Here is a 23,969-nt window from a genome sequence, read left to right on the forward strand (position 1 = left end):
GAACTTAAGAACTTTGTTTATTTCTGCATTTATTGATTGATTGGAAGCAAGTGCAATAGGCAAAATGGGTCTAAATATAAAGCAACTTCCTATGTTCCTACTTCACCTTGCTAGAATTTTCAACTTTCCAACAGTGCATAGCGAAGGGCCAATTGCCACTCTCACCTGATAGCATTACATCTTATTTTTTATAATGTGTTAAAGAAGGTATTATTTATAATTCTATGGCATGCAAAGCAGCTCTCAGTGTTGCTATCCAGGGCAACACCACCAAACAAGGGACATTTCCACCCTGGGTAATGGTTGCAACCCCAAGAAAAAAGTAGTATGTTGATACCCTATGATCCAGCCTTCTGAGCACATGATGCAAAACCTCCCTCAATTATTTCAAGGACAACTTCATATTTTTGTTACTGGGCTCCTGCTCCTCTGAGCACTCACAAATGTTTGCATTTTGCATGTGCTGAGTTTATTTGGCTTGTTTCTTCCCACACGGCAAACACAATTCCTTGAACAAAAGATAAGCTCATTAGTTAGAAGGATCAGGCAACAATATTCTACTGTTCTTTAAGCTCTCAGGGAGGAAAAACAAGAGAACACATGTTCAGATGCTGCGCTCTCCATTACAGGGAAGCCATGTGTTGGGGCTCGATCTTGCACAGTCACTTAGCAACCAGGCCCGAGCATGTGTTCCAAAGTCAGAGCTCACAATGCACAAATCCTTTAAGGCTCCTGCTTGCTGACTGATGGGAGATGATGCCACATTTCCATCTGAAATCAGGGGTTGAACTTTCATCCCCCAAAACTTAAGCACAGATGTTTGCTCTGCTGCACCTTTACACAGCTGCTACCCCTCCTCCCACCCACACCAATTTACCCTTCCTTGGAAATGGCACTGAATTTCAGACAAGAAATAAGTCCCTTTGTCTGGCTCTCACTGTCTAGACACCATCCAGCCAAAGGGAAGCTTCCTAATGAGTACAATAGAAAAACAGTCTGCAGAAGGGCACCGAGACAAATTTATTCAGAATTTGAGGCCAACTGAGCCAAAAAGACTAAGGTTAAGGCACACTTTATTTAATTTGGATCTACTATCGCTACTGCTTGGCATTATAAAGCAACCAAGGATGAAAATATTATTTGAACTTATTTTTCTAGGCCTTCACCAATTCAATACAAGTAACTTGAAAGCCAAAAAGGAGTTTGGTTAGCATTTGCTCAGAAGCCTTCAACTTCTCTGCCAGAAAAAGTCAGCGGTGATATTTTCTCTATAGGAAAGCAGGTCCCATCTTTTTACATCAAGTATCCACTCTGATGATGATAATAATAGTATTTATTTATACCCCCCCCCATCAACTGGGTTTCCCCAGCCACTCTGGGTGGCTTCCAACTGAATATTAAAAACACAATATAGCAATAAACATTAAAAACTTCCCCAAACAATGGTATTCACAACTCACTTCAGCATTAATTTTAGAATGGGTGGTTTAGAAATAAATACAACTTCACATCACTAGATTTTCTTATGTGTAGCTGTTCATTCAGTTAAAAATGTCTCAAAGTCCCATTTCTGAGTCTTTAATAAACAGGGCATTTTATATTTGTGTGCATGCAAAAAAAGATGACCAGCATGTGATAATTCATCATGCATCATCACACTTTCAAATCGCATTTGCAACTTTGCAAGGTAGACAATTGCAATATTAAGAGTAACTGATTTTAAAATCCATGACAGCCGAGTGTCCCAAGATACTGAATTATGTTCAACTTCCAAGTGTCCATAGCTCTAGAAGTCACACAGCTTTGAATTTAGTTTGTCACAAGCCACGGAGAAAGCAGTTGCTCATTCAGGGGCTCTTTTTAGACATAGCACAGAAGAGGGCTTAGAGCCAAACAGTTTGCAAATGGAAGGCAAGAGTAATGTATTTCCTGATTCCCACTCTGCCACAAGCCCACTTGTGCCACAACCCCAAATCCTCTGGAGTTACATTTTCAGGGACACAGAGGGGATGATCAGCAATTCTCCCACTCCAAGAGCCTTCTGCACATGTGGCAAGCTAAAAGTAGTCAGTAAATGAGACACATTACTCTTCCTATTCATGTTTCCCAAGTTGCTGAGTTGAGCTCCACTTGAAGTGTCTTAAGCTGTCATAAAAAATACAGGCTGTTCTGACTTCCTGCCATGACAATGGGCACATTGCATACAGACAGCAAGACCTATGCCAGCTGATCCCACCAATATTTGAACAGTCTCCCCTAACCCTACATATATAATCGCCTTCCATCATGAGTTGGCTGCCCAGTGTGAAATTCTACATTATGGTACCTTGCCAACCATTTGGTTAACATTGGCAGTAGAGTTGACGGGGGCTAGGAACATGCACACAGATCCAACGCTCTCACACACATGATTAATAGGTGGGAGCATCATCAGAAGAGGCCCTTGAGGAATCCTGCTGCCATCAGTCTATGCAAAGGATGTACGCAGAACTCAGAGCAATCATTCCACAAACAGGTTTCTCAAGTCATACGTAACTGCCATGTGCAACTATAGTTAAATGAAACCACTCTGCTGTCATGAATTTAGGTTTGCCATCACAAATTGCAGCGAACCAAGAAGTGAGTTTATCATATGATAATCATCATGCCAATAGCAACATGATGGGTTTTTACAAGGGGCGGGGGCGGGAAATGTACACATCCGAAAGGGAAGCAGCTGCAGACATGGTTTCTCAAAGCTTTTCTTCCAAAGCCTTGTGCCATATTGTAGCATGTCCCATTTCGTTGTTACTTCTTTCATAAATGACTTGAATGAAGTCCGGCGACTCTAGATCTAACTGCAATGCTGAAACGAGTTAGGATAAATGTGTGCGATCCACTGCTGCAGTTGTAAGCATATTAAGAGCCAATGAAATAATAAAGCGTCATATACTAAGAAAACATCACATTCACCTGCAAATACTGAGAAGAACTTTAATGATTACTAATGGAACTGTGAAATACTTCAATAAAGCGAATGACCCGAGGGCACAAATAGTGTGGGTAGACCCTTCTTCGTAGGAGTATACAAAAAGCGGACAAGCAGATCAGTATTTCGCACTGTGTTTATTGAATAACCTACTGTAAGATGGAGATACTTACAAATGTCAAATGGGGGCGGGGGAGGCTTCTCTGCAAGGCTAATAAAATGAACACATTGGATTCTACAACCAGAGCTTCCTCAGTAGTATTTACACAATTAGGTGGTTAAAATTTGCTTACAACACACAAAATATTGTACATACCAAGTCGTATATAAATACAAAAAGAAAACTTCCGGATACTAATGTACACATCTAATTTTTTGCATAAACACTTTTCATTTAAATCTGTAACAAAAAGGGAACACAACATCTACTTTCATTTTGCTTAAAGTGTGACATGCCCAGACTACAGTACACTTTAGAGACATCAGTGCCCAATCAACATACTTCCTCTGAAAAGGGGAAACACAATTCTGCACTCTAAAATCCAACTCAACCCTCTCACGAACTATTTTTCTAAAAATTATATAACTTAAAAAGCAGAATGACGAACATCCTACCATATCACACACACACACACACACTGGACTCTAGACAGAATAAAAGCAATATATTGCACATAGTCTGTATTGCAATCCTGAGAACCCTTTTCACAAACAATACTGGCTTTCAGTGACTAACAGGACAAACAGCCGAATATCAAGTGAGCACTTCATATTCTAGCAGGAATCTTCAAAAAAAAACAAACCCACAGAAATCCTGCGGGAAGCTTAATCGCACCAGTATAGTTAAGATCATGATCCCGAAGTACAGATAAGTGGAACTAAACTGCAATGAATCAATGGGACTTAAGGCAAAACATCACGTTAATCTGGCAAACCCTCCGTTCCCAAATCTGCATTTGCAGAGGTACTGCAAATGTGGAGTGTGGGAGCAGGAATAAAATCTAAGTAGCTGGGTTGAGTACTTGTCACATATCAATTTAGTTTTCCCTCTACACCTGCCTCGACATCAGCTGTTTTCCCATCAGGCAGGCTTCGCTTTTGATTTTGGTGCTTCTTAGGAAATGGGGAAGAAATTTAAATGGCTTGGGAGTAACATTTGCATGGGGGAACTGGTAGGTGGGGTAAGCAGCAGCTCCCTGTTTTATGTCCCTGCAAGTGCCTCACTACAGTTTAGGATTCGGTTTACACAGTAAAACACAGGCTTCATAATCCTTTGCTTTCTCCACCATGTGTGGCTCCACTCTCAAGTAATGGGGGAAGGGAGGGGGAGAGAGAATAAGCCTTTGGATGTACAAGAGCTAAAATGGTGTCTCTATTAAGTGACATTGTGATTTTTAAAAATTATCAGTAGGCTTTTGCCTACGGTAGCCTAATGTCTTTGCAGGCTGTAAACGAACAGCCTCAACTCTGGTTCAAGGACTGCAGCTTTTAAGACTGACTAGTTTCCAAGGTTACCTCAGGTTCCCTTACTCATGGATCCCTTTAAAAAGAAAATCAACTCCTTCCACACACATTTGTCCATATTTAGATAACTAACTCAAACGGCAAGACCAAACATACCACACTAAAAGGCAGCGATTCCTGCAATATTAAGAACATTTTGACAATGAATTGTTTTCAAGTAAACATTAATCCCTGACATAAGTTGTAAACCATGTTTTCCCACAAAATGATCTTTTAGTTACTTAAGGCAGCAGCATCTTAAATATTTTAGAGGTAAAGTTAAGATTACATTTTAAGAAAAATACGATAAACTTGAGGCCCAAGTGGTGTTTTGTCTACTGATGTCTCACCAGACAAATTAAGGCAAAAGTGGTTTGACTTGTGTTCCAAGCTTAAAGTCTTGTTCTGTGAAAATTCCAGTCAAAGCACAGCAAGGAACATTCATTAAAAAAATTCCAGTGACAGTTTCAGAGGTATCAAGGAAATATAAGCCTTGTTAGTGTCAACAAAAGGCTCCAGTGTTATGAGCTGCCACTACAAACTGTGTTCACGGGAGAGCCATCATACAAGTATATCTGATGGCCAGAAGTTTCTCCAGGTTTCTGCTTCAAGTTCGTTGGCACCCCTTCTATGGAGGACGGAAGCAAGGAGAGGAAAGGGACGTGTCTACATTCCCCACCCCACCCCAATTTCAGTAAGTCACTCTTGCAAAAGTAGCATCATGAATTTCGACGTATATTTTTGCATTTCTTCTCAGAAAAATCTTGCTTCTGCAGGAAAGGCACCCATGTTTTAAATGTTAAAAAGAAAAAAGAAAAATCAATGAGGGATTTGTTTTCGTCCAAGCTATTGGCAAGTAGTTGCTTCATTGAGCTCCTTTCTATGGTGGCAGGTGCAACTCAGTTTACATACCACCAATGTTTTCCTTCCAAGATGTACTGGTCCTGTCTCACCCCCTTCCTCTGCAGGTGCTCATCCATCAAAACAACCTGTTGTGTAAGAAGGATGCCCGCTAAAATAGCTACTGCCATAGGTCAGAGCGAGGCAGTGCCTGGGCTCCGTTGAAATGGCTACCTGCATGGTGATAGGCCCTTGAATGGACACTGTTTGCAAAACAGGCTGAAAGCTGGCCTGCAGGGTGGAGTAGGAATGCAGGGAATCGCTATGGTGGCCCGAGGCAAGGCCACTCAGTCGAGGAGCTTGTAAAGAGTCCCGGTAAGCCGAGCACAGATCCTGGATTGGGGAGTGGAACTGCGGAACGACAGCCGAATGCTGGGCCAGGGGATGATAACGCGATTGCTGGAAGAGAACTTGAGTCGGGGTTTGAAGGGTGAGGCTTTCCACAACTTGCTGCTGCTGCTGCAACAGCTTCACACGATCCTTTTCCTTGTTGGCTTCTTTGATGTCCTTATCATGAGCTCTGTTAGATAAAAATAAAATCACACACAAGCTTAAAGGCCAGGGTTTTGAAACAGAAAAATAAAATGTGACAGGTAAGTAACTAGCAATTGCTGGGTTTTTTTGGGGGGACTACAACTCCCATCATCCCTAGACCAGTTGTCAGGAATGATGGGAATTGTAGTTCAAAAACAGCTGGAGACCCAGGTTTGGGAAACATTGCTCTACACCTATGTCTGGGAATGCTCCAGGCCGTTTGGCAGGCATGGAATGTTTTAGAATCATGTTTCCAAAAGCCGCACTGAAAATTATAGTATTTACAATAAAGTTACAGACACCAAAATACCATCTGCCATCTTATGTCCTAGATCAGCAATGAGAAATTAGTAGACCAGGGTTTGGATGCGTGTACCAGACCTTTTAAAGAAAAGAAATGGGCCACCAATTTTAGCCATGTCATAAATATCTGTGCTCATCTGTACAGAAAGGGAACAAGGTTTCCCAGTGGGCTTACCAGCTCTATCACTGAGGCTTTTTGGATCTTTGCATGAGTATCATTAATAAGGCAGGCAGCTATGTCAACTGTAAATAGCTAGGGCACCGGGGACGCTACATGTTTGCAGTCAACATGGAGTCACACCACGTAGATGTTAATGTTTGAAATTCTGCCCGCATAATTTGACGTATTAGTCGCCTGAAAAAACTAACACATAAATAAAACAATGTTCATCAGGTGGCTGTTTTTATTCAAAACTTACACAAGCATGAGTTCGATACATGGAGCTAGATGCTCCCAGGAATAACACGTTAACAGCTGGAGCTGTGCGGTCCAAGAAGGAGAAACCTCAAGACAGATGCGCGAGGCTCCCACACAAGCAGCAGCAACCAGAGAAGGCCGAAACGAGAGAAAAACATGATCTGGAAGAAAAGGAATTTCAAAATTAGGCCCAGCACCTTCATCCATAAATGGCAAGACTTTGTCAACTTCTTCCAGTAAGTCTGGCAGCAGGCTAATGTGATGTATAAGCCTTCTGGCTAGAGACTAAGACACCACAATGACAGCTTTGGCTCAAGAGAGAGCAAGTCAATTTATTTCTTGCAAGCAATGCCACTAAATCTACTGTAGTCTCTTTGTGTGTGCAGTGCAACTTTTATTATGGGCAATAACTCAGGCTTCGATGGGCGCTCTTAACCCAGCATCTGACAGATCGTTGCCATCTGATCTCAGATTTTATAGACCGTTTAAGACTGCAATCATACTGGAAAGAAAACGCCATTAAACTCCGTGGGCTTTACTTCCAGACAAACATGCAGTACTGCATGCCAAGTATTGCCTGGCTTTAAGATCCAAATATGGCATATTTCGTTTTTATATTTTGCAATGGCTTAGGGGCAAAATTGAGGAAATGTGGCTTTTACTGGTTCTCAAACTTGCTTCTTCCTTGTGGGGTGGCAAAAGCTTACTATCCCAAGTTCTAGAAGCAAAGGTTGGCTTCTTTGCTCTGAGGTAAGCAGTGGCAAACATAGGGTTGAAATCACACTTCTTCCACAAAAAGACAGCAACCAACTCCTATGGAGCTGCAGGGTAGAGGGGAAATGGATGAAAATCACATTTCCACCTTCCCTTCAACAGGAGAATCCTGAGAGTGGAATTCTACTTGTGGCAGCCTCTACCCAGCCCCCATATATTAAAACAAGTTGTGGGTTAGCTTGGTCCAGAGTATGCCTAACCCCAAAACAAGGCCTCAAAGAGCAAGAATTCCCTTTGCCAAAGCCTGAGCTTTGATTTCATGCCTTTTCTAAGGTGAGGCAAATATTTTTGTGCATTAAACGCAATGTTTCCCCATATCCAAGGACTGCTATAATCCTGATAGAGGCTACTGCAAGGCAGACATGTGCCTTGGGCCTCTGGATCAAGAAATTACCTTGCAGTGAGACTTCTAGGAAATAGTGAGAATATTTCTCCATGAAAGCTCTGACTTTGGTCACGGACGTGATAGGCCAGCCATTGTGCAGATCGCTCTCGCTAACAGAGGCAAAGAGGTAGTAATCGATGTAATGCGCCGGGGTTGGCAGACAGAGATTCCAGTTAAAAGTTTCCAGGAGCAGAAGTTCCATCTTCAGCAGGTCTTTCTTGGTTAGCGCCAGGTTAAGGCTACACATGTAAGCAAAGCTGTTCAGCTGGTCTAGTTTGGGCACCTTGTCCTCCTTCTCTTCAAACTTGCCTATTGGAAAGAAAGAACAAGCCACTTGAGTTCAAGGCATTCTCTCCATCTAGATTCTCCTGAACTCAGCTAGAAGCCAATGCTGAAAAACCCAGAATTCAGAGATTTATCAGCCAGCCGTTGCCACTGCATGAGATAAACTGTAGTCCAGGCATAGGCAAACTCGGGCCTCCAGATGTTTTCGGACTACAACTCCCATAATCCCTGACCACTGGTCATGTTAGCTAGGGATGATGGGAGTTGTAGTCCTAAAACATCTGGAGGGACGAGTTTGCCTATGCCTGCTCTAGTCAAACACAAATAGTACAGAATATAAAATTATGGGAGCTTTGGAAAAGCATGCAGTCCACTTTCAGTGATGTGATGAGACAACATGGAAGAAAACTAGAGCAGCTCACAATGTGTGAAAGCAATGTATTATTTTACATAAAGATGCAATACAGTACATAACCAAGACCAGCACATATGGAAAAATGCTGGCCCACACTTCAAAGAAAAAGGAGCAAAATACACATTATGTTCAATCCGGTTATCTGATTATACACTTTTATTTTATGTCAACTATTACTAATAGGAAAGTGCGATTTAAACAACTATCCCAACCCTTCCAACAGGCACTGCTCAATATTTAAATTTATAGGCCTTGGAAGAACCCAGTCCAGTCTCTACTTTAACAAATTCCAAAAATTCTTTTTCCTCCAGTTTGACAAGTTTCTTTTATTTGCTATCAATATTTTTCCAGCCTAGCAGGATTTAAGATAACATGCAGTAGAAAAGTTTTCTCTCCTGGCCCCGCCTTCTTGCCAGAGTGGAATACAAAGGCCAGACAATGGACTGAGGAAGGGTAGCAGCCATAAGACACTGAACAGCTTCTGCTGCTTTTGTAGTTTTACAACCACTTCCTTATCTCCTTTCTAGATTGCTCCCTTGGAATCTAGATGCTTCTGAAAACACTGTGGCCACCCTCATCAAGGACTGGCCTTTAAAAAAAACAAAACAAAAAAACAACTACTGTGACACAATGCTCATGACTATACAGCCTAGGACCCTCGTACCTATGGGACGGCCTCTCCTGGTATGCCCCACGGAGGACCTTAAGGTCTGCAAATAATAACACTCTGCAGATCCCAGGCCCCAGGGAGATTAGACTGGCCTCGACCAGAGCCAGGGCCTTTTCAGCCGTGGCCCCGGCCTGGTGGAACACTCTCTCACAAGAGACCAGGACCCTGCGGGATTTGACATCTTTCCACAGGGCCTGCAAGACGGAGCTGTTCCGCCAGGCCTTTGGTCGGGGTTCAGTGTGATTCTTTTTTTTCTGTATAAGAATAAGCATTAAAGAGGCCTCCTAGCCTGCTCACAGGTCCTTTATAAGACTAGTGGTAACATTTGTTCTGAACTAATTTTAAGATGTATTTTAATTAATTGATTGCCTGTTTTTATGTTCTTTGTATACTGTGTTAGTTTTATGATGTCAGCCGCCTTGAGCCTGGCTCTGGCTGGGGAACAATTAATTTATTATTATTATTATTATTATTATTATTATTATTATTATTATTATTATTATTATCCTGACAAAATATTATGTCAGTATAGCAGCTTTGGACAGGAATATATACAAACATGCTAATAGGACAAACTATGCAAGCATGACGTTGGCAAAAAGTAGATCCTGTCTATCTTGGCCTGGTTAATCCACCTGCAATTATTCTTTTTGCCAGCTGTAGTCTTTAAAAAGAGACTTGAGAGGCTCCAAACAAGCCTTCTCTAACTTGCTCTTGGACCAGTATCTACTCTCCATGAATATAATATGGCAGGGATCACAGATGCCCTCTAAATGTAACAGGAACCCCTTTCCATGGGCTCAATCCACAATTATCAAGTAATATTTAAATGTCAATGTGGTGGGCCCCACAGGCTCTGAATAATACAGTAATGCAAGGGGTGATCTGAAGGAAAAGCATCACCCACGGCCTCATTTAAAGGGCATAAAAATGAACCTGTTACTCTCTGTAACAGCTGAGAATCCCTTTTCTCTTGAGCACAGCTTGAAACTTAAGGCTCCTCCCCTTTTGAGCAAAAAAGAAGTACATCACTGCAGGAAATTCTAGGCAAAGTTGTTGATACTCTGTTCTAAAAGCAACTGCAAAGAGCAATAGTCAACTATATCATACTCCTCTGGGCAGGACCAATAGTCTTTCCCTGTTCCATGGTTTCAAAAATGCTTTAGATGGTACCTGCTCAAAATAAACAACCTAAAATTAATGAACTGAAATAAAAATGTTTTCATCGGCTTAGGGCATTTAACCGATAAACAGCTTACTTGTCCCCCCACGGACAAGTAATAACTGCAACTGCATGTATGCATTAACAGGCAAGCTTACTCACTTGCAAGGAGGAGGCAGGCAATCGAGATGACACAGAGCTGTTTGACAGCAACATCATGGCGGTCCATAAAGAGATCCAGCAAGTACACGGCAAGGTGTCGGGCTGTGGGGCAGAGCTGGCAGCGGCTACTGAGGATGGCCAAGAGGTCAGCAAAATAGCGCCGCATCCCGATTTGTGGAGAATGGGCCTTGTACACAGGCAGCTTTAGCTCCTATGGCAACACAAAGGAGGGGGAGGAGAGAAAGAGAGACAGAGAGAAAGAAGGGGTATTAACATGAATATCCATTTCAGAAGCCAAAATCCACAGATCACCATCCACCACCTGTTCTGGCATAGCAACTAACGCAATAAAAAGCAACCCAGCTCTTGTTCTGGATGAATATCCAACCTGTTTTGAAAAGACCATGCAACTTGTGACAACTATTCATACTCCTGAGAATTACGCAATGGGCAGGGGGAGAGCCACACTAAACAACAACAACCCACCATCAGCTAGCAATCCTCTCCCACAGGGTTCAAGACCAGGAACCAACATTATTTATAAAGAAACAAACAGACTGCTGAGCCCATTGAAGACCAACGCATTTATGATGGTATAACCTTTCATGAACTGCCACAATAATTGTTAGTTTTTAAGGGGAGCTATTATTTTATTTATTGTACAAATGTATAAACTGCTTGACAGCCTGAGGTCACCAAAGTAGTGTACAATACAAAGATAAAATACAAAAAATACAATATTCAAAGCATAGTTAAAACCAATCCTACAGGTGTACAATTAATTTTTCATTAACAACTGTGTCACACCTATTAGACCTGGGGAAAGCACTCCCCCGCCCCCGTGTGTGTATGTGTGTTACGGTAAAATCTGGGTGCGAGGCTGCTCTGCCACCCAGCTCGTCGGACTAAGTCCGCGGGTCCCTGCGGAGGAAAATGAGCTCAGCCGGAGACAGGAGCAAGCTGCAGAAGATCCAAGTTTATTGCGCAACAGGTTCAAGGTGAGATTGAACAGCGAGAAAGGGGTGACATGAACTTTTGAAACTTCCCTCCATGCCCCAGAATACAGTGCAAAACACATCCCAGTTACATCATGAATACATTAAGAAGAGGTTGGGTTACACAGGATTAATATATGGAGGAGGGAGGGGGGAATATGCAGAGCTGGAGATATGCGCAGATAAGCACATCCTGAGTACAGGTATGAGAAGACAATGGTCCATGTACTGGCATTGCCTGGAGGAAAGGCTTGGCAGAGTGATTTGACAGGATTAGGGTCTTGACACCTTGCTTGAGGGATTATGGAGGACAGGGGAGGTGTCATGGAGTCCTAGAGAAATTGAGCAAATTGGCACGTTGATTTTCTATGAATTTTATAGATTTTAGTCCCTTTTGACATTGACAATTGGAAATAAATGGATATATTGTAGTGAAGAAGAGGGTGAAGAAGACATGCCCCCCCTTCCGTATCAGTGTGTTTTGGATTAAACATCTCAATCCTGCTCAGGGCCCCAACAGCTGCTACTTACACTAGAAAACTTAAGACATGTTAATTTAGGCATTCAAGGAGTTGGCTTCAGGTCTTGTTTGGGCTAGAGGCAAATTCAGCAGAAGGTTGGAATCCAAAGGCAAATTCAAAAGAAAGTTTATCTTCCATTGTTGGCTCTCCCAAGTAAAGAATTTAGAAACCACCCATTTACGGGTTCAGAACAAGTCAATAACTTTTCAATGACTTACATAGTCATTTTGGGCACTATTTAATCAAACTACATAAAATGAAATTGCAGCCCAGACAAGAAATTTAAAGTTGAAGACTTACAGGTCCACTGTATTAAAAGTATGAAAATGGGACGAAATTAGTTTTTAAAGGATAAGCCAGTTCATGAATTACTTCTTAACCAACTGCAAGATAAGACCTCTTACATAAAAGGACGGCACTGTAAATATTTATGTGAAGGTGAAGAGGACCCATTTCCTCAGGCAAACATGCTTATCTGTCTGTTTAGACACAAGGCCCATTCACAAGCTAACATAACAATTATTAGATGGAACCCTCCAGTCTTGTTCCAAGAGGCAACATCTCATTTGACCTCAGCAGATTCCAGATGAAGGTTTTAAAAACATCCCAGGCAGGGATGGAGTTGAGCTGGCTGTATTTGAAGGATCCAACTTTCCAGAAAAGTTGCTTTAAACCAAAACACCCCATCTCCCAGCTAGCAAGGAATTCTACAATGCTCACTGTACAACTCAAAACACCACCTTTACACCCCACCCTATGGACACAACTCTTCATTTACAATAAATGTTTACCGTATAAGAGCATAATTACAGTAGATTCAATGCGAGGCATGCTGCACCCGATGGCTTGGGAAGCAGCTTAGATCCGTAGGCCGACAATGTACCACAACATAGAAACCATGTGCATACATTCTCTTTCCAAAATGACCTGTGCATCCGAGATCACACATCAACTGAACGCACACAAAATGGCCGCCACCTGTACTGACACACCATTTGGTACAGGACTGGGCATCATTCTGCCATCACTCCTCCACACACATTTGGCATTTCTAAATGAGAACCAATGTTATGTGAAGTCAGTAGGGCAGGGATAGGGAACCTGTGGTCCTCCAGATTATGGTGGACAACCAACTCCCAGCAGCCCCAGCCAGCATGACTAGCAGTCAGGGATGATGGGAGCTGTAGTTCAACATCAGGAGAGCCACAGGTTTCTCATCTCAGCAGTATGGACACCATCACATCATCTGCTGGGCACTCAATAAATACTGTAGGCACTATCCAACACCGACTGCGCCAGGGAACACAACACAGATTTCCCTCCCTCTGCTGCCCACATCTGCTTTGAAGGGCCTGCCAAATCTTCAAAAAGAGATCTGGTGCTGAATGAAGGGGAGGAGGAAAAGCCCAGCAGTGCAGGAGTAAGTTTGTTGTACAACAAGCTGACACGGAAGGACGTCACCCTTTGCCAAATACAGTGAAATATGCCCAAGAATCAATTTCAGAGCAATATTTCTAGTCAGAAGTGTGTCTTGGAACATTTGCTTGGAATATTAAACAACGGCAACAATGTTGTCTTTTCCATTTCCAAAACATTTTCCTTCCCTTATTTTTTAAAAATAATGGTAGTGGGGCATGGCAATTTGGGTAAAAAAAGGCATCCTACGTAAATATATTGCGTTATTTAAAGCCGACACTGCTTGTGGGTTACTGGAAAAATATTTGTGTTTACTGTACATAAGCATAAGGCACAAAAGCAGGCTTAAAAGCACATACAAATGAACCGAATGCCCTACACATTGCATGTGTATATGAACAAGTTTTGATCCCCCAGACTGCTGCCACTTGAAAGCATTGTTTTGTTTGCCTTCTGATGTCTCCAGTCACCAGTCCACTTACCTGGGATAACTACATGGTGGCTTTTGAAGGATTAAGTTCCAACGTAAACCTTACCAATCCCTACTTGCTTCAAAGTTTTGTGAAACTCAGCCCAGGCTGTTGCCATGCCTTGATAGACACTGAAACTGGAGTGGAGTCCCTCTCCCTCATGCGATGACAGGAGGAAGAGCTGCCTGTCCCCCACCCCTAGTCTGTTGCTGCTGCCATTCACATGCCTAAAACTACTTGCAGAGGTTCCTCGTGCAATTTAGGAACCAGACATTTTGCCCCTCCACTGAGTGCAGTGCGGATGGACACAGCACCATGACATCACGAATCCAGGGGTTCACAAACTGTTTCCAATGAGTTTCATTCAGGCAATCCATACCATACTTATGGATTTGGGTTGAAGATAGGAGATGGAACGGCCATCATATTAAATGCTGATAAGCATTTTATTATTATTATTTGTATTTTATCTTGCTTCTTTTATTACTTGCACTTTATAGTTACGTATTGCAATTTGAACCCATGGAATACAATTAATATATAACACAAGGGGCAAGAAAAGGACCATTAAAAACCCTCTAGCACCTACCAAAGATCCTTACAATTGCTACAACAGACTGAAATATCATTAAGCGAGAGTTGAAGAATAGAGATGGGATTCTTTTTTCAAAATCCAGAAGAGTTGCTGGACTCCGTTGTTTTACTGTATTGTTTTCTTTATTGGAAATAAGTGTGTGGTTGTTACTGTTTTTTGAAAAATAAACTTTTTTTTTACAGTAAGATATGCCTCCATCCTCTTGTTTGATGTCAGAAAGGGTTACATATACAAGACTAAGATGATATATCCTTCATATACCATACTTTTTCCGTGTATAACATGCCCCAGCGTATAAGAAAATGGCAAATTTAGAAAATGGCACAAAGTTGTTGTTGTTTTTTCTGGGGGTGGGAGGGGGAGTGCAGTAAATAACCCGACAGTTACAATCACTGACAGTTACAATCACTCACGTCGCTTGCTAACAATCGCTCAAGTCTGCAACAAGCAGCTGCCCGATCGCCCAAAGCGGAAGGAAATCGCAAGCACAATTGACGCAGCGGCAGCCAATCCAGAGCAACCCTTGAAAATACAACCAATCACACACCAAAGACAATCTGAAGCTTGTGGCTGCAACCAATCACCCGTCACCCCTACCCACTATCCATGCATAAGACGACCCCAGTTTATTTTTTACATGGAAAAGTATGGTATATATAAAAAGTAGCAGCTTAAAGACAACCAAGTATTACATAACTCTCTCCTTCAAGCCTTGGGGCCAATTCACAGGTGGTATTTTTCGTTGTGTACAGGTTAAAAATTAGAATGTGTATGTCTTAAAATACGCACACAGTACCAATTCCTAGTGCAGGATACTCTCTTTCAATGGGCTGGCAGCTCTCTGCCGTGTGTGTATGCCATGTGGGAAACACAAGTGAACCAAGCCTTGGATAAGAATTTTTCTCTGGCTAGCTGAGACACTCAGGGGCTTTTGTTGTTCTTGGCCAGGGATAGGCAACCCAAGGCCTGTGGGCGGGATGCGGCCCAATCGCCTTCTCAATCCGGCCCACGGACGGCCCAGGAATCAGTGTGTTTTTTACATGAGTAGAATGTGTCCTTTTATTTAAAGTGCATCTCTGGGTTATTTGTGGGGCATAGGAATTTGTTCATCCCCCCCCCCAATATAGTCCGGCCCACCACATGGTCTGAGGGACGGTGGACCTGCCCATTGCTAACCCCTGCTCTTGGCAAACCATCCAAGCTATCTACTGTTGAGAAGGGACAGGTGTGCCAAATGATAACAAAATCAAATTATAATGAAATCCTGACATTTGCTCATTATTTCCCAGGATTTAAAAGGACCCAATGCAACGGTCTATTGTGGCATTTCATTCAGCTATATATATAGAAGTTACACACAAAGACAAAGCTATACATAATTTTCTTTCCAAAGAAAACACACAAGAATTCAAGTTACTTTTCCTGTGTAAATTTCACCTTGAACAAGTATATTCACTTTGACATATTCCAATTGTAAGCAAAGAACACAATGAACAATGGAAAAATACAAGCCAAAGGAAGGTGTAGGAGGGGGTGAGAAATATATGCCCTGCAGCCTATTGCTATTGCCTGCTTTGTGTGGGCTGGTGGAGGGTGCTGAGAATTACTGGTTTTCCTTTTGTGAAAAGATCTTCCATTGTGTCCATGACAATTTCTTAGATTACCCTCATGCTTCAAGGCTTACTCATGCCAGAATGTGTATGTTATCCTCAACAATGCTTTGTGAAAGATCACTAAAGATTTTACATACGTCCACACTTTTAACATAATTATCACCACCTGTATTTCCGACATCTCCATTTCCCTCTAACTTCATGGCTAACCCCTTTCTTTCTTTCTGCATATAAACCTGTCAACTCAGGATGATGCGTCATACATCTAGTGAAGCAGGCTGTAGTTGACAAAAGCTTACGCCATAATACATTTTGTTAAGTCTTTAAAGTGCCACAAGGCTTTTGGTTAATTTGAGACGCAACACTCGACATGCAGACACCCCCTCCATACTTGCAAACAGCAGGAACATGAACCTAAGACACATTTCCCCCAAGTCATGCTTGACACCTGTTCAAGGCCCTCCCTACAAAAACACTGCCTTTGCCAAGACATGGGAACAAACCCCCAGACAGAGGGAACATCTCTCACTGAGGAGGGACAGGACAAAAAGCTAGGTATAGTGGAGGACAGGAACCTGAGCAGGCTTGCAAGGAACAGCACCGCAGTAACCACTTCAGACCAGCACAGGTGCACAGCACCCGCAATATTAAAGCAAGGATTTTCAGCAGAACTAATAAGAAATTTAACACAGTTGAGAGACATTTCCTTGTAAATGTATATATTTCATGCTATAGGAGCTCAGAAAGGTGCATCACTGAATATGCTCAGGGAAGGGGCTCATTCAGGACAAACCTATACTGTCAGCTTTATCACAACTCCCTGACCCATTTGCAAGGCAATATCCCTTTCACACATATCCTTCTTAGAATGAATGTGTCCTAATCAAGTCTCCAGTGAAAAGTTGCTTTCATATGGCCCTCTTCCTTGTCTGCGTCACCACACTCTTTTCCATAAAAGCTGCTGATCACATTTTCTTGCAAACAAATCCAATTGACTCCAAATAACTGTCTTTAGGACTGGGCCTCAGTCTCCTGCTTTAAACTATCTATTCACTCCCTCTTTAATCTACAGTGACTACTTATCAGCTTTTGCAAGAGAGTTGAAGACAGTGAGCCAATCTTTTTAGCATGCAATTCAGGCTCTCATCCACCTTGAAAAATAATTTGGCTGAATGTATCAATTTAAGATTTTTTTTGTTTTGTTTTCCAACAGCACACTACATGGGAGCAGGATAGGAATCAACACTATCAATGGAGTCCAGAGTAATTACATATTGCTTTCTTCTAGAGGTAGATGGGGGGACGGCAACGAAGGCGAGCTATTCAGTATCTTTCTTCCATACAACGCAACCTAAGGTGTAAGGTGCAATGTACTTCTAACTTGCTCCCATTTAAAGCGCATTGAGGACTGCAGTCTTTCACTGTAAGAATCAACCACCATGGAAAACAGTTTTGGACCCAGCAAAGGCAGAGCAGGTAAGAGTGCAGGGACAGGGAGGCTAACTGACCTTCAACCTCAAAGTCTGATGAATCTCGGCTGCAAGGTCTCCTTTCCACCATGGCTCTTCCATCTTTAGACTTCCCATCCAAAACCTGGTCTGGGGGGAAAGGCAATACCTAGGTAGGGAGAAATAAACAGTGAACCAGATTAACCAACATTTTCTACCTAGTCAAGTTGTTTATGGGTTGTACCCCAACAGCCCCATCCTACGGAAATCAAGAGGCTTCAAGGCACATGTCCCTGCATGGGATCTGGCTGTTATTAAGTTCTTTTGGCTGAGACCTCTTAGCTGTAACATCCTTCACCTTCCTCGCCTCCCCCCGCCCAAAGAGAGAGGGCAAGGGAAAAGGGCAATTACATCTACTTTTACTACCGGGGTCCAATTCAGTCCACCGAACTTCTATCAAACACCCGGGTTTCCCTCCCACTTTATTAAAGCGTCCTCATAATTGCAGATTTCCATGCGGCCACAGTCGCCCAAGGAATCTCGGCGGCCACAGGTCTGCCTTACCTGCAAGACGGGTCCCTTCCCCTCCCCGCGCCCTTTCCTTTTGCAGAAAAGCCGCCAAGGACGCTTCCATGTGCACCAACCCATCCGAAGGGAGGGCACCTGAGAGATCTACTACCTCCTCGCCGCGATCACTTCTTTGCAGAGATCTCACCATGGCTGTTACCTTTACCTTGACTACCTCCAAAGATTTGGGAACAAACCTCTCCCTCTCTCGCCCCCCCCTTCCCGGTCTGCTCTAGAGCACTCATAACTGCACAACTTCTTTGTTTAAAGGCAGGCTACCTTTAATTAAAAAGAGCTATAACTGCAAGTTGCACGACACGCCCCCCCCCCCGCAGTCCGCAACTCCCCACAAAGTGCGAAGACGGCGCCCGCCCACGCAGCGCTTACCTTTTTGCCTCTCTTCGCCCTCCAAACCGGGATCCCCAGCCTTTGTCTTACCCGGCATCCAGCTATTTCTTGCTGGAAAAATACTGCAGCCCAGGCAGAAGGGGGAGCATTTAAACTTATCTCTCTGCGCGCCCCCCTCCCTCCGCCGCCAGTTCCCCAGTGTTGAACTTAGAGTCTGGCGGGAGGGGCGGAGGTGAGATGCATATCCGCCCCCCTCTCGCTCCCCGCGGTGTAGCTGGTGGAGGAGGGCGAGAAGGTGATCTCCCCGCCCTTTAGCCGCTTCTCTCCTCCTCCTCCCTCCCTCCCTCCCCCCGCAGATCCTGCTCTGGATGGAAGATCCCAGGAGGAGGAGGAGGAGGAGGAGGAGGAGGGGGAGATTACACGCCGGGGCCGCACTGCGCACGCGCGCGCACTCCGCGGAGCCCTTTCGCTTCTTTGCGTACAGCAGCCTTCCCGCGCTCCTTTTCGCGCGGGGGAGTCCCGCTCGCTCTTTCATTCATTCGTTTGTCCGCCCATGGACTTCCTCTGAAACCAACGCCAAGGCTACCGCCGCCGGAGCCCCTCTCCCCTGTCCCAGCCCTCTCGGCGCTGCTGCTGCTCCGCTTCTCCCGCGGGGAAATTTCAAGAGACGCCCAAACTTCTTTCAAAACGACCTAATCCAGGCAAGGGGTCCGATCACATGGGAGGTACTAACGGACCGACTCGGCTGTAGTCCGAGGGAAGAGGCTCTTGCCGTAATAGGTGCTCGTCTCCCACCGCTGTAAGTGGGATCGTGCCCCAACCCTCCAAAACTGGCCCAGTTCAAAGCTCAGCTGGGCTTGCGGGATTCCTCCCTTCCCCAATACGTATAATAATAAGCTGCATTTAAAGGAGAATGTAATGCCGGCCCCAACACATTTTCTTGCCGTATTAAGAAAGCAAATTCTAGCCCTTCTTACCTGGGAACAAGCCTCATTTTGATACAACAAAACTTATTTCTGAGTAGACGTGGTTTAAGTTTGCACTGTCGATCCATGCAACAGGTCGTTTTAAACTGTTTTAACATAGTGTTTTAATTTATGTCACCCATCCTAGGACCTTAGGGCGAAGGGCAGGTAATAGCAATAGCAATTTATCTGTTATCAGATGTTGGGAAAGCTGGACTTGGATGTGAAAGCACTGAACCCAATGTAATCACACATCATTTTAAAAGCTGCTCTGCCAGGTGGGAGGCTTCCAAGCCGTATCCAGAGAAAATGCCAGATTTAAATTTGGTCCTTCTGCATGTAAAGCAGGTACTCTTCCATAGAGAGATGGCCCCTCCTTCTAAGACAAAAATAGGAAAAGCAAAGCCACACCAAGACTTCAGTCACCGGTCAAAAGTGTCATGCGTGTAGTAGAAATGCAGTGGAATGCACAGGGAGATGCTGTGAGTTGTAAAAAAGAACCACTCACAAATATTAAATGCTGTAGAAGTGCATTCAACTGGTGAAGAAGAAAGTACCAGGTCAGATGATGGCGTGCTGCCTGATACTTTTCAATCGTTTTCCTTCCTGTGCTTTCGGAATCCATCCTTCTAGAACACACAGGTCTACCTCCAAACCAAAGGACCGAATATACAGTACAGCAATGTGGCATGAAGCTCAAGGCTTTAAAAGCATTTTAAACTGAAAATAGAGACCAATTAGTTAACAATTCAGTAGCTTACACAAAAGAAATTTGTGATGATCTGGGGATAGTCATGGATTGTCAGTGTAGAAAGAAGAAACTGTTGGCAGGTGAAGAATCATGAGATGATGCTGAATTGTCATAGGAAACTGAGTTGAAGAGAGAACTGTTTCTTTCACTGAACAGAGTGATCTAAAAATCATCAAGAGATCTCAACAGCTTCATGAACTTGCTGAAAAATATGCCTTCCTTACTCCATCGAATCTTTTGAATGAAATGAATGTCAACTAAATAATGATCATGACTATGACATTAATAGGGAAGAGTTCCTCGCTGAGAGAAAAAGACTTTAGAGTTTTGTTTCTCCTTTTGCCTCATGAGACAAAACAGAGACGTGGAAGGACAGCGACGGACCCCTTGAACTTTTGCAGTTTATTCTAAAATACAGTCTTGGGAATTTAGTTCCAAATAGAGTAATACTGTTGCAAATTTTCTTCACTGTTGCTGTAAGTGTTGCTAGTTGTGAGAAGAGTTTTTCTAAATTAAAATTGATTAAGAATTACCTAAGATCTACAATGAGTATGTTGCATTTAAGAAATCTTGCCATACTAAACATTTTAGAAATGTTGGAATTAAGGTTTTACTTAAAAAATAAACAGTGTTTTATTTCCCTATATGTTGTCCCGTTTTGACTTTTTGTAGTATTTGTCTGTTGTTGAAACAAGAGAAAAAAGAACATAAAAGGGGTATTGCAAGTAAAGCAAAGAAGAGGGGCAGCAAACTCAGTGGCTGCCTTGGGCAGCAAAATCCCTAGCTACACCACTGGCACAAGGAAGAACGAAAGGTTCTCCGTCCCATTCATAATTTGCATGCTCAGATGGTGGAATTCATCAGCAATTGATACAATAAGGTGAGCAGTTGCTTCATTGACTGGTACCTCTTTGCAATTCATTACTGTTTGACCTCACTGCCCCTAAAGATTTTAACAAGGTTGTTTGGGGTATCTGAAAACCAAGCACAGAAAGAGTGTTTCTACTATGAATCCTATCCTAGTTTATAAAGCACTCTGAAGTTTTGCAAACTGATTTGCCCTCACATGCATTTTGTGCAGCAAATCACTATTTTTGTTTCTTTACATATGGAATAAATGGGGGGGGGATCGTTTGCCCAAAGCAACACCTTTTCTGATTTGTTTATATTTAATGGCAGAAATATGGCTACTTGAGAAATAATTGCATTTTTTATTTTAAAAACTGTCATGATGAATGTGCGTGCACACACACACTGGCCCTGATCAGCTTTTGCCAACGTTTCTTTTCTTAGTGGCAGGCCTCGTTTTGCTTTCAATGTGAGCAGCAAAAGTTGCAGAAAGGAAAGCTTTCCCCCGGAATGAGGATGCCATTATACAAATTCTGCTAAATTCTTGTTTCTAGGCCAGCTGTAGCAAGGGCAAAGCAGACAGTTCCTAATACAGTAAATAGGACCAGTATTAAGTTACTTGTGAAGATAGTACCTGCTGGGCGGAAGCAACCTGGACTTAGGTGTACAAGGGGGGAAAGAATGTTTGCTGATCTTGGTGATGGATAAGAGTCTGCAGGGCAGAATCATAATGCCGTACTTCTCCGCCTGAAGGGACAGCCTTCATGTGGCAAACTCCCACCTGCTTTCCAGCTGCCGAGGAACTGAGGACACTGAACAGGTGGGATATTGCATAGCTGAAGCAAGGATGGGGAAAGATTGAGAGGAATGAAACCGAATGTGTGATATCTCTCTTGGTGGGGAATACTAGAAGGATTTGGGCACTGATAGCTGTCCTGGCCCACAGAAGTGGGTGGGATTAGGAGTTAAGAAGGATGAGAAGCAATAGCTCCGGGGATTACAAACTTTGAGGCCAGCCTTCTAGTTTACTTCCTTGCTTATGGCAGATTAGACATGTAAAACCTAGAGCAATATTTTACTTCAATTTGGAATAAAACTGCACACCAATCAGCATTTAGGGAATTTCTCATGTTTCTTAAGAGCCTACCTACGTGTCATGCTTGAGAAGAAAATATAACAAATTAGAGAACAGGCCACAATGGTAATCCTAGAATTCTAGAATCAGAATCTGGAGAGTAGTGTTTACTTATCCAAGACCTCGTTGCCAAGTAAACAAAAGTGCCAGCTGAGTGGAACGCAGAATCTGGTGATGCTTCTAGTGTTCACAGCAACATCAAACTTTACATTTATACTGAAACTGGAGTAATGCATTGCTTCTTTTTCGCTTATAAAATGCACAGCTAGAAGTTTATGTCTGCCTTTCCACAATTCCAATGCCATATATATACAGATGAAAACAAATTATTTCTGAAATCACATGTCATTAGTTTCCAGAGTGTAAGGCACCATCTTTGGGTAGAGTTGAGATGAATGGTGGAAAGGCTTAAAAGTGAATCATACTTGTAACTTGTTTACAAACCCAGCAAGATAATGAGACACAAACCTCCATGGCCACTCACCCTTGGTTTATTATCGTATTCAGCTATAGACACTTTCCAGAGCCTTGCAAACTTCAGCTCCCATATCTGGTGGCATGGAAGTGGGGGTTTAAAAGTACTTTGATTTCTTTGACCTGCGGAAGGCACATAATGGCTATGTTATGTCACTGTGAGACATGTGGGCAGGAACTGGCAGTAAGTATTCTGACTGCAGGAAATCTGATTTTGGGGCTCACAACATGGGAAAGGCAACAGTTTACAAAATTAAAACATTTAAAAACTCACTTTTTATTCTTATTAAAGCTTTCTATTCTTATTTTTTCTTACCGCCTACCAGCAGATGCTTAATTTAAGAAATAATCAGCATTTTGCTAGGTGTGTTCAACCTTAAAGGTAAAGGGACCCCTGACCGTTAGGTCCAGTCGTGGACAACTCTGGGGTTGTGTGCTCATCTCGCTCTATAGGCCGAGGCTGCCAGCGTTTGCCTGCAGACAGCTTCTGGGTCATGTGGCCAGCATGACTAAGCTGCTTCTGGTGAAACCAGAGCAGCGCACAGAAACGCCGTTTATCTTCCCGCCGGAGCGGTACCTATTTATCTACTTGCACTTTGACGTGCTTTCAAACTGCTAGGTTGGCAGGAGCAGGGACCGAGCCACAGGAGCTCACACCGTCACAGGGATTTGAACCGCCGACCTTCTGATCGGCAAGTCCTAGGCTCTGTGGTTTAACCCACAGCGCCACCCGCGTCCCTTGTGTTCAACCTTACTACTATATAATAATATTAATTTTATAAATCGCAATACCCTAAAACAGTTTAAGTCAGGGCTGGGGGACCTGTGTCCCTCCCGATGTTGCCAGACTACAACACTCATCATTCTTAACCATTGGCTATGCTGCCTGGGACTCATGGGAGTTGGAGCATAGTGACCTCTGAAAGGCCACAGGTTTCCCCATTCCTGATTTAAATGGACAGAAGAGCAGCATTTTTGGGGGGGACGGACCTAAAACAGTTTCTTCCTTACTGGGTTTCTTCCACCTTTGTGAAATTAATCCAATGGCTGCAGATTGCCTTCCCCATTTCTAGAGCCTCACTAAGGTACCCCCCCCTCCCAGAGGCAAATTCACCTGCAAGGTTGACTCCTGGCATAACAAGCTCCAGTGGTGTCCCTGGAAGTAGCTAGTTTACAGAAGTGATCTTTCTTAGCGTAGTCATTGGTTGTAACTATATTGTAAGAGAGCCATCTCACATGAATTTATTGGAGAAGATAAAAGTCTTAAAACAATTACCAGGTATATGAGAGCTGTAAAAAAAAGGATGAACTTCTTTCTGAGTGGATCTCTGAGAACTCTCTTT

The 23,969-nt window shown here is 43.1% G+C and overlaps 1 protein-coding gene across 1 annotated transcript; it reads right to left on the minus strand.

The window, feature by feature from the left end:
- Window positions 1-3,090: 3,090 nt before the first annotated feature.
- On the minus strand, window positions 3,091-23,913 carry CCNJL (cyclin J like). Its single transcript, XM_083719486.1, is given in 8 exon segments — window positions 3,091-5,891; window positions 6,628-6,787; window positions 7,795-8,094; window positions 10,480-10,690; window positions 17,598-17,693; window positions 17,695-17,706; window positions 22,637-22,749; window positions 23,741-23,913. Coding segments are annotated over 8 exon segments (1,362 nt in total). The 5' UTR covers window positions 23,763-23,913; the 3' UTR covers window positions 3,091-5,443.
- Window positions 23,914-23,969: the final 56 nt, after the last annotated feature.

Source organism: Podarcis gaigeae (assembly GCF_964106915.1).
Source record: "Podarcis gaigeae genome assembly, chromosome: 2".
NCBI classification, from domain to species: domain Eukaryota; kingdom Metazoa; phylum Chordata; class Lepidosauria; order Squamata; family Lacertidae; genus Podarcis; species Podarcis gaigeae.